The sequence below is a fragment of the Aulonocara stuartgranti genome, assembly GCF_965226115.1.
Source record: "Aulonocara stuartgranti genome assembly, chromosome: 7".
Lineage (NCBI taxonomy): Eukaryota > Metazoa > Chordata > Actinopteri > Cichliformes > Cichlidae > Aulonocara > Aulonocara stuartgranti.
Window position 1 is genome coordinate 42,747,753 of NC_138945.1, and position 12,248 is coordinate 42,760,000.

At 39.5% G+C, this 12,248-nt stretch overlaps 1 protein-coding gene across 2 annotated transcripts in view; it reads right to left on the reverse strand.

Annotated features, from left to right (window-relative positions):
- The window catches only part of LOC309710228 (synaptic vesicle glycoprotein 2B-like), a 56,564-nt gene that overhangs the window by 31,746 nt on the left and 12,570 nt on the right, over positions 1 to 12,248 (reverse strand). For both annotated transcript variants that reach the window (XM_082539519.1, XM_082539520.1), the window contains 4 exons: positions 9,038 to 9,616; positions 7,628 to 7,854; positions 4,722 to 4,902; positions 1,974 to 2,125 (listed from right to left, as the gene is read on the reverse strand). In XM_082539519.1, coding sequence (XP_082395645.1) covers positions 1,974 to 2,125; positions 4,722 to 4,902; positions 7,628 to 7,854; positions 9,038 to 9,210 — 733 coding nt within the window. In that variant the 5' untranslated portion in view covers positions 9,211 to 9,616. The remainder of the gene's footprint in view (positions 1 to 1,973; positions 2,126 to 4,721; positions 4,903 to 7,627; positions 7,855 to 9,037; positions 9,617 to 12,248) is intronic.

The window sequence follows — 12,248 nt, forward strand, 5'->3', positions numbered from 1 at the left end:
GAGGGCAGCAAAAGTTACAACTGATTAGCTTTTTATGGCTGACAAAAAAAACTATTGATTCACTATTGAATAGATAGTTGTGAATAGATTCACAACTATCTACAGTGGGGCAAAAAAGTATTTAGTCAGCCACCGATTGTGCAAGTTCCCCCACCTAAAATGATGACAGAGGTCAGTAATTTGCACCAGAGGTACACTTCAACTGTGAGAGACAGAATGTGAAAAAAAAATCCATGAATCCACATGGTAGGATTTGTAAAGAATTTATTCGTAAATTAGGGTGGAAAAAAAGTATTTGGTCACCTCAAACAAGGAAAATCTCTGGCTCTCACAGACCTGTAACGTCTTCTGTAAGAAGCTTTTCTGTCCCCCACTCGTTACCTGTATGAATGGCACCTGTTTGAACTCATCATCTGTATAAAGGACACCTGTCCACAGCCTCAAACAGTCAGACTCCAAACTCCGCCATGGCCAAGACCAAAGAGCTTTCGAAGGACACCAGGAAAAGTATTGTAGACCTGCACCAGACTGGGAAGAGTGAATCTACAGTAGGCAAGCAGCTTGGTGTGAAAAAATCAACTGTGGGAGCAATCATCAGAAAATGGAAGACATACAAGACCACTGATAATCTCCCTCGATCTGGGGCTCCACGCAAGATCTCATCCCGTGGGGTCAAAATGATCATGAGAACGGTGAGCAAAGATCCCAGAACCACACGGGGGGACCTGGTGAATGACCTGCAGAGAGCTGGGACCAAAGTAACAAAGGTCACCATCAGTAACACACTACAACGGCAGGGAATCAAATCCCGCAGTGCCAGACGTGTTCCGCTGCTGAAGCCAGTGCATGTCCAGGCCCGTCTGAAGTTTGCCAGAGAGCACATGGATGATACAGCAGAGGATTGGGAGAATGTCATGTGGTCAGATGAAACCAAAGTAGAACTTTTTGGTATAAACTCAACTCGTCGTGTTTGGAGGAAGAAGAATACTGAGTTGCATCCCAAGAACACCATACCTACTGTGAAGCATGGGGGTGGAAACATCATGCTATGGGGCTGTTTTTCTGCCAAGGGGACAGGACGACTGATCCGTGTTAAGGACAGAATGAATGGGGCCATGTATCGTGAGATTTTGAGCCAAAACCTCCTTCCATCAGTGAGAACTTTGAAGATGAAACGAGGCTGGGTCTTCCAACATGACAATGATCCAAAACACACCGCCCGGGCAACAAAGGAGTGGCTCCGTAAGAAGCATTTGAAAGTCCTGGAGTGGCCTAGCCAGTCTCCAGACCTCAACCCCATAGAAAATCTGTGGCGGGAGTTGAAAGTCCGTGTTGCTCGGCGACAGCCCCAAAACATCACTGCTCTCGAGAAGATCTGCATGGAGGAATGGGCCAAAATACCAGCTACTGTGTGTGCAAACCTGGTAAAGACCTATAGTAAACGTTTGACCTCTGTTATTGCCAACAAAGGTTATGTTACAAAGTATTGAGTTGTATTTTTGTTATTGACCAAATACTTATTTTCCACCCTGATTTACCAATAAATTCTTTACAAATCCTACCATGTGGATTCATGGATTTTTTTTCACATTCTGTCTCTCACAGTTGAAGTGTACCTCTGGTGCAAATTACTGACCTCTGTCATCATTTTAGGTGGGGGAACTTGCATAATCGGTGGCTGACTAAATACTTTTTTGCCCCACTGTATTTACAAATGTGTCAAAAATCTATCTAAAGAGCAATGAATATATCAATATTTTTCCACTCTTATTCAAAGGTTGCAACCAGTATTTAAAAATATACGTGGCATGTAGACTGGCATAGTAAGGGGCTGAACCACAGCTCTTCAATAAGAAGTCTAGCTCCATTTTCTCCTAAACCACATCCACCAAAGGTGTGAATGCACTCACTGGTCAGTATTGCTCACAAGCAAGAATGTAAAGTATCCTTTTTCATTTTTAAAACTGTCTTACCATATCTGGGTATAATTCCCCAGGCAGTGAATGAAGCATAGATCCCACCAATCATCCAGAACATACACAACCAGGACAGATGCTCTCCTCTCTTGTTCATCTGAAGAAACTCTGAGAAGTACGAGTACACGATCGGTGCTGTGCCACCAATACTGAGAGCAAAGACAGAAAAGAAGATAGTAAGGATTATTATTTAAATAATAATCAGCCACAACATTATTTTAAAGATTATTATATTCCCCCAGAGCAAAAAAATGAAGAAAACAGATGCTACACAAAAGCAGGTTGTGTTTTAGAAAACGTCCACTGAAAATCACAGAGCAAAGATGTGTAAAGATATTCTGAGCAAAGCCGACGTTTTCTTGGAGGCAACAAGAGTTCATTTGAAATTTGTATCACATTCTAAACCGCAACAAGGTGACATTTGATGGCACTGCCACCCCAGAATTCAGTTTGGCCTCCTTCAGCGTCACTGGAGTTGAAGTGCTGTCAGTCTGGAAACATGACCAACATCACTGTAATGGAACATGGATGCAAGTCGTGTGGTGAGAGACCGTGTGGAGACTGTGTCCTTGGAGGTTATGTGCGTATATGTGTATGTAAGAAGATTGGGGTGGGTTGTCTGACTCTAAGGTAACTCTAAAATAATTCTTGACTTTGAGGTGTATGATTTAATAAAATAAATTATATTTACAGAGTTTTGAAGAGAAAAAGTATTCCCAAGCATTTGAAATAAAAAGATGTGCAGATGGATGTTCATGTGAGAATGAGCTACCGATAAATCTAATTGAAGTGAAATTGGATAAAATGAATGAAACATGAAGTGAAGTGCATCCATATGTAACTGAATGTTCAAATGGGAATTACTAAGAAGTCATGTTACACGACAACATAGAAAAGAAGAAAATGTAATGAAGTGATTTTAAAGTTTCAACTTTGTTTTAAATCGTGTATGTAGAAAGGTAAGAGAGAGGATAACAGGATGTAGCTGGACATCGGGTGATAGATGTGAACAACGGTGACTAGACGCCACAATGGGTTGTTCCGAATAGATAAGTGGTTCTTCCCTTTGTCTCCTGTCAGATGAGCAGTTCAGAAGATTTGATCTAAGAAGTTCATATTTAGAAATTCCAGGAGAGACACCAGAGGGATCAACCAGTGCTTGATTATTGTTGCACACACAAGACACTTGATCCAAACTATAACTTACCCGGATGCTGTAGATACATACAAACAAAAACTGTCCCATTGTTCTACTAGAATCTGTGTTTTGCTGCTCAGTCTTCCCAGCATTTTCCCACATGCCACATTTTCAGTCATTCTCTCCCTCCACACATTCAGGGTTGAGATTCTTTCAATGGTGTTAAAATAAGATGAACACGTGTCACTTTATCTAGATGTGGCACCTCACCCCTGTCCCCCAGTAGGCACAATCTTGGTGATTTCTGTAATTTACATTTGTCCCAGCTCTCCATGTATTTTAAAACAATTTCCCATATTGGGAAGACCACTGGACATTCCCACAAAGCATCCTTTTGCTTCTTGGCATTTCCAACACGTCATCTTTACTCATGCACATTTTATGAAGCCTTGTTGGTATGTAATAGTACCTGCTGAGAATTTTATATCAGATAAATTTACCTCTAGCCTCCCTGATTTAAAGCCCATTTTCAGAAATAATTGAATTCCATGCTCCCTCATCAAGAGTACAATCCAGATCTCTTTCTCAAACACTTTTAAGTCTTTTACGTGTATTGTTTTTAACCCAATGACCTAAATTACACCATTTTGACACCTTCGTAAGTTAAAGCACAGCAACTGCAAACTTAATTTAACTTAATTTGACAGAAAACACACTTGTCTTGGCTAAATTAGAAAAGATAGCCATGACCATTATAAGAAAAACATTGAAAACAAATGTGTCCCATGTGAATGCAATTTGGCTCAATATGGAACCTCATTTATTTCTACACTGTGTAAAAAAATGTTCTGCACTTGGGTTGAGGAGATTCCAGTCAACTAAGGTGTGTTTTACTCCAGCTTCAGTTGATAATCTTCACTATGGTAGCTGCTATAGGACAAATGTGTTTTAGTTAACTAAGAGAGACCAAAATATTACATTTACACTTTAGCTTATAAGGCTGTTTAGTGTGTTTCTGCTGCTGTCTGGACCAGCTCTAGATCCAACAGCCATCCCTATCTCTGGATGGCTGTCAGTCCACTGTTTACCTCAGCTGTTAATGTGGGGTAAAAAGCATCCACCCTAATTTACTTTGAAAAAGGCTTTAAAACTGTGTGAAAGGAGTCCGACAGTCAGAGAGTCAGACAAGCTCAATTCGGCTGATGAGAGCATTACTGAGGTGAGTTGTTGAGGATATGCTGAACTGTTGGTAACGCTGCTGTTAGCTCCTGTTAACCAGCATCAGTGAAACTGTCTTTGAAGCCAATGTAACTTTGTTGGACTCTGATGCTTGAAAATGTAAGAATCAAAGCTTTTAGAATCAAAGTCCCAGAAAGTTGGTTCTGTGCATCTGGATGTAGCGTTTTCAGTAGGAGAAACATTTCATCATCATCAGGTGACTTCTTCAGTTTCAGCTGACTGCAGGTTTCCCCCTTATAAACAGTACATTTGCATAATGATTACATCTCATCATTGAAAGAGTATCCACTGCCCTGTAGGGGTGTGTGTGTGTGTGTGTGTGTGTGTGTGTGTGTGTGTGTGTGTGTGTGTGTGTGTGTGTGCATTACCCAATGCCAGAAAGAAGTCTGAAGAAGAGAAAGAAGCTGTAACCCTGAGCTAAGGAAGACATAAATGCGAAGATACAGTTTATAGATAATGCCAGAATCAGACATTGCCGACGGCCAACTTTGTCTGCCAGTCCTCCCCACAGAAATGCTCCCACCATCATGCTCAGGAAAACGATGAGACCTGCACAAAGAAGAAGTAATAGAGGATGCCATATCAAATTATTTAATACTAAGGATATGTTGCAAAACCTCAATATACTCAAAATCAAAACCACATCTGATTGGTTTCATCTCTGTTACCCTGGTGTTTCTACTCCTCCCTGATTGCCTTTTGTGTCTGTGTATATCTAAAGCCTCAGTTTGTCGTTTGCTTGTGTCTTCACTGTGTATTCTGGCTGTTTGTTCCCAACTTATTTATTTAACTTTCTCTTAAATTTGGTTTTGTTTTCTTTCCCATGGATTTATACCAGCCTAAATAAACGGATCACTTTTTTGCTTTTTCCTCACTTCATCACACTCTACCATGACACACCTATTATCAAACATGCTCTGCAGAAATATATGAAATCAAATTCCTTCTTTACCTTGTTTGGTATGGACTTTCATGAGCAGATTGCTTTAGCCTTAGGCAAGCATTTAACACTGATTGGTGCCAGATTGGCATGCTGACAATATTTTAAACCAGTGTACAGATGGCCATGCAACACAGGATAACTGTGACTCATCATACTGGTCTCCAGTATTTTACACCACGTGTAAAATATCTGTTTCACAAAGGTCCAGGGACACCTGGGCAGCACCCATATGCTTTTTTCAAGGTCAGTACAAAAAGAATTGGTGTGTCACTCTACTGATTCTGAACACGAACAGACAATATCGGTTTCGATCAAACCTTGGCAATTCAATTCAGTTTTATTTATAAAACACTAAATCACAACAGCAGTCGCCTTAATGTGCTTTATATTGGAAGGTAAGCACCCTACATTAATAAATAGAAAACCTTAAAATTCAGACATCAGGGAAAAAAAGAAAAACTCTCTTTTAACAGGAAACATCATTTCTGATGTTATGAAACCTCTGGCAGAACCAGGCTCAGGCAGCAGCCATATGCTGTGACCAGTGGGGGATAAGGATGGGAACTGATAAGAATTTAGCAATTCCGATTCGATTATCTATATCACTTGTTGATTCGAGCGTTTATTGATTGTCATTCTCATCAATGAGAGTTACCACCATCACTAAGCAGCATCTCATTACATTACATTTGTGTAAATTGACTGCATACTGCGTTGTCAAATGTTTGTGTGTGTCGGAGGCATTTCCCCTCTTTTGTTGAGATTGCTGTTAAGGTTATTACTCAAAAAGAAAAAAAAGTAAAGTATTACATATATTACACGAATACCTTTCTTAAACAAAGTGTAGTACTTTACTTGACTACTAAATTCACTGCGGAGAAATTAACTGACCTACAAACAACTACAGACATGAATAACTTATTCTTCCTGTTTGCATCAGTTCACACAAACTAAGATTTTATTACTTTTTAGATTTTAAACTGATAGAAACTAACAAACATCACAAGCGAAAACCTGATTCACATGGTGACTTTTCCTCAGAAAAATACCGTTTTCATCTCGAGTCATTTGGCTCAACAATTACCAGAGGTAAAAAGAAAGCCTCACTTACAGCCCAGACATTTTTTGTTCACTAACGACTTCTTGTATCTAATATATTATCTTCCCCTGCAGGTAATGCAACTTCTGCATGCGTATTCATTTCACATTTTAAGGAGGCAAAGTGTGAAGTGGACTCGGTGGACTGGCGTGTCTATTACACGTTCAGCCTTGCTACTGGGGTGAAAAATTGCATCAGTAGCTGAAAGGGTCACAGCAGAGGGAGCTACATGAGATTTCTCATCAATGCCAAATTATCTTGGTATGATACCTGGATATAGTGTTGACTACTGCAAAGTCATTTTCAGGTTTTTCTCATCGGTGATATAATAACTAACACCTTCCGGTACATCTTAATCTGTTGCCACTGAAACATTTCAATATATATAAAAAAAAATCTATTGTGGTGCCCATTTATCACATCAACATCTTATTGTGATAAGGCAAACAGACTTACTGTGTTCATGTGCCTGGGTTGACAGCAAGAAAAAACTACCAGCTAAAAGCTGCAAGCAAAAAGGAAAACGAATATTCTCCAGCTTAAGTAATAATGCTTTTGGTGAAGCATTAGGAAAAAAATCATTTCTGATGTTATGGCACCTTGGCATTGTTTAAGGCACACTGTTGAAGTAGTACAAGCACCTAAGAACCTGATTATAAAATGACTCCTATAAAAAAGCTAGCAAATACACTTAATCGATCTGGAATATACTCCAGATCTTTTATTTTCTACATTTTTGATAATATAAAGGGAACAGGCCTCATCTGGGTATGAATCCCTGAGATGTGGAGCTTTTTATGAAAATTAATGTAGCTCCCTAAACAGTTAATGAAATGCTTTTGTTAAACCCCTTGAATTAGTCCTCACTTCAATTACATCTTCCACTTTTGATTTAAAAGCCACTATACAAAACTGCCTCATTGTCCAAATACGGCTGGACAAGCACTGCTTGATTTGACAGAACAACACAGATGTAGTGCACCTGTGGGTAGAGTGGGTCATCTACCAGTTGGAAAATTGGAGGATTCATCCTTTCCTGTCAATGTGTCAAAGTATTCAAGATACTGAATCCCCAGTTGTCCCTGATACATTAACAGGTGAGTTGGGTGTGTGTGTGAAGGTAGATAAAGGCAGTGTATGAATGTGTGAAGTACTTTGAGTGCTCAAATTGAGAAGGAAGGGACCTCGGATTGTGCTTATTCTAAACAACAATCACTACAGCTAATGCTTACCCAGCATTCCTTTCTCTGCATTGGACAGACACAGGTCCTTTTCTGCAGACGGTAGAACAAATGCAACCACAAAACACTCAACTCCATCAGCCATTAGAGCCAGGCCCAGCACTATGAAGAGCATCCACTGGAATTTCCCATGACCACATTCTTCCATGATGTACTCATACTGCTCAGATAACTCCTCTAGATCAGATGCTGCACTGCTACCTGTTTGAGGTTTAGCCCTGGAAGAAGCCATGAAGACAAAAGAAAATGTGAATCTTTGATTACACTGAAAACCAGATCTGATTACACTGTCCTGAATATATGATAATACTGAATACATTATTGATCTCTTGAGGAAATTACTCTCTCTGCAGAGGGCGCCCACAAATCAGGCACCCGGGGTGCAGTGTGTATGGACGCTACCTTGCTCAGGGGTACTTCAGGGTAGCCATTCAGTGGATTCAAACCCCCTACCTTCTGATCATGGGGTGACCACGCTACCTACTGTGCTATCCCTGCCCTATATCTGGTTATTATTGCTGTCACTCTCAGATATGCTATCATGGAAATTATTAGGTTTTGTGCCCAATTTTTGAGGTTTAATTTTTGCATTCCTGTATTTACAGTGTTTTGACTTTTTTTTCTTATCTAAGCTTAAGCCTTTCATGCATAGTGGTCACTACAGTGGACAGCTATTCAAAGGCTGTTTTCTTGTACTTGTGTCAGTGTTGATGGTATACTTGCACATAAACCACTACACTGGACACTGATGTGTCACTCCATACCCTGCCACCCACTGGTCGTTTAATGTTACTATAGATATATGACGTGTTTCATTGTAATTATTGTTATTTAACCCTGTCATGCATGAATTATGACAACCTCAATCAGGATTTTTTTTCTTAAGTACTTTATTCACCTTTTCATGCCTAAAGATGGATATATATACTTAAGAAAAAATCCTAATTGAGGCTGTCATAATTATGCATGAAAGGGTTAAGTAACGTTTAGTTTGGGGGGGGGGGGGGGTTGCTGATTTTAATGATATACTATTTATTATTACAGATAAACTTAAATAGCAGTATATTCCCTCTGCAACATTAAAGAAATATGCACAATAATGAATAATAATTATAATCCAGTATTATATATGATTCTGCATTTTAGTTCAGACACTTTCAGTATATTTTGATACTAAAAAATGTACACTAATATTTAAACAGACTGTAAAACAATTATTAAATATAAAACAAAGTTTAAACTCCAGTGCAGTGGCCCTTTTTATTTAGTTTCTGTGATATGGCACAAACTTGTAAATCCATTTATGACTGATCCATTTTTCAGATTTCCTGAGACCCCCTCACCACCAGCTACCACTCTACAGTGAGAGTGCCCAGAAACATTAAATATGCAGTGCCTCACCATGCAGCTCTCTGTGCAGCCTTTGTGTCATCAGGATGTGGAATCCCTTGATATTCTCCTTCATACATCTGATCCTCTTCATCATGTCCTTCAGTCACATCACTTGCTGCATCGTCTTCCTGAAGAGGGTAGTCTCCTTGGTTGTATATGTTGTTCTGGTAGTGGTCAGCCATCTTGGCCTACTAGACCAGCTTTTCTAACTGTTAATATAACTGTAAATAAAAGGTTTTGTTTGGCTTGTTAATTATGTCAGTTCTGAATTTTAGGGAAAAATATAGTTGTCATAAAATAGCAGTTGGAGTTCTTAGTTAATCATACTGACTTACTACCCTTAAAAACTAGTTTCAGGGTCATTAGTCACTTTACTCCACTTACTGGTTTTTAAACTTAATAGCAAATAAAGGTCTATTAATGACATCACACCATCAGTCTGTATGATTTGCAGTGCAGCCTATTCAGGTGTGACTGTCCCAATAAAACAAAACGTGTCTGTTTCATCAGTAACTTCTGCTCCATGTTGTGCTTCTTATGGTGCTGTTAGTGGTAATTCCAAATTCCTGTAAGGTCCTCTCTTCACTCCTGAAAACAAAAAAACTGGTTAGTTTATTGTACACTGTGACACTTGGAACACAGAAGACCTTACCTACCAAAATATGCTTTTTTAAACGTATTTATTTTTTCTGCTGATTATGGTGGTGGTGATAGTGGTGATGATGGAGGTGGTTACTGCTGATGAGCACTCTGCTCTGCGTATTAAGTTCATTTGTATGACTGTGTTTCCCCATTTGGTTTCTTTTCAAACTTTCTTCTTTATTTTAAAAGTTTGTTGTCCCTTGTGCCTTTCTTTTAGATTTGCTTTCCTTGGCTCATTATCCATCATTTATGGTGCTTTCCTGAACAACTCAGAAATTGGAAATTCCGACTTCCCAGTCGGAAATCAACTCAGATTTGAAGTGAGCTAGCAATCCAAGATGGCAGCATGCAACATAAACAGTAGTAAAACGTTTTTCTTTTTCATCTGTACTGCCACTGTTGTGTATTTTTGACTCACTCAATAAGCCATATGCAGAGCATTGATCAGTCTCTATCCGTAGATGTGTTTTTTAAGCACCAAAACATAAATATTATGGTGTGTTGTTAGTGATAGTGAATTTATCTACCCTGCTAGGAATCAAAACAAAGGCTAGAATGATGGACAAGCTGTGGGTGCTAATAAGACATGAGAGAGGAAAGTGAGTGCAGTCTGCTACACTTCACAGAGACATGGCTGCGTACGCAGGTTTTTCATTATTCAGGCTGACAGAGACACCAAGCTGAGCAGTAAGAAGAAACAAGAAGACATTGTAGTGCTTCTTAATGAAAGGTGGTGCAATCCAGGACATGTGCACATAGGAATATCTCTGGTTGCCTGAAACTGAACTTTTAGCTGAGGCTATTATTTACCACAGGAATTCTCCTGCACTATTAGTGAGCAGTATTTACCACCATGGAGCAGTGGCAAGCGACATCAGTAATAATATTATTATTATTATTATTATTATTATTATTATTATTATTAACTTTATTTATAAAGCGCTTTCAAACAAAGTGCTGTACAACTAAAGGGATAAATAAAATAAAAGTGATACATAGCAATACAGGTAAGAGACACAATACAAGTTAAAAACAATAAAAAATTTAAAAACTAAAAGCTGTAGAATTAAGACATATAGAAAAATCTTAAAATCTGCTCAAACCTGACAAGGTAGCCAATGAAGAGAGTTCAGTACAGGGCTAATGTGCTCAAATTTCCCAGTTCTTGTTAAAATGCGAGCAGCTGCACTTTGCACCATCTGTAGACCTCTAAAACAGACACACAACTGTCGCGACCTACAGTGTAGGCATCCAGTGGCATTCATCACCATCAGCGCTGATTTTAACTATATAAATATGACTCCACTCTGCCAACTATCCAGTTAGCAAACTCAACATGGCAGCATTCAACATAAACGCTAGTAAAACCGTAAACATTTAAGGTTTACTGTGGACTGCAAAACACAGGAAAGTAAAGCCCTTTTTCAATTAGGACCTACTTGGATTGGCTCGAGGTTGCACTACTCAGCTTCTCATTTACATTTGAGTACCATCTAATGTGCATGGAGTTGTTATAGCAACGTGGCTGAACATCTTGTGATGGGATATAAACACTACAACAAAGGTGGACGTTGGGCTGATGGTATACCAGCTGCTCAGTCTGTAGCTTTTCGTCAGACGGGGACCATGGTGTTGTTTCTGTGCAGCTGTTTACTTCATTGCCAGGTTTCAAAATAGCGTTTTTGATTTTCATAAAGAAAATGCACTCATAACTCATTGACTGACGCCACTGACCAGCCAATCAATGGCATAAAGTCTGTTGATGTCACATTTTCAGATCGCCGGAACCCCAGCCAGTAGCTGCTAAAAAGGTACCCGGTACTTTTGACCTAATGGAAAACCCCAAAAACCTCATCGATCTGTGCCGAGCTGACCTGAGTAGGTGCTAATGGAAAAGGGCTATAAAACTCTGGTCCTTTTGAATGCATACATGCAAGGATTTAATATAGAGCCACTGCCCTCACCCCACTTGTTACTGTTAACAGGACCAGGTTGTGGTACCAGGACCAGGTTAACAGCATGCTCCTGACTTCCTGTTGCCACTCAGTTGTGCTTTGTATGTGCTCTGTGATCCACATGAGGATGACATCAACAACATAACAAACTACATCACTGATTATATAAATTTCTCTGAGTATACAATTATCCCAATCAGGACTCTATGCTGTTTTCTCAGCAACAGGCCCTGGATCACCAGTGACCTGGAGATCCTAGTGAATGAAAAGAAAGGAATCTTTATCTCTGGGATCAAGGATATGTTGAGAAGGATACAGTGTGAAGCCGGAGCTGAGTAGGTGTGAAGATACCTACAGTGAAAGGCTGGACACCAAACGCTAGCTGCCCTAAAAAGTTAATTCTGTTAGTATTTTCAGTGGGAGAAACGTTTCATCGTCATCCAAGTGAATTCTTCAGTCTCAGCTGACTGCAGGTTTACCCAACAATATAAACAGTACTTTTGCATAATGATGAAAACTAGCACCACTGACTAACAATGGGCCATGAGGTCACTTTCATGATCATTAATATGCAAATTGTCATGACCATTGATCAACAACCACTGACCAAAGCTCATTGATCA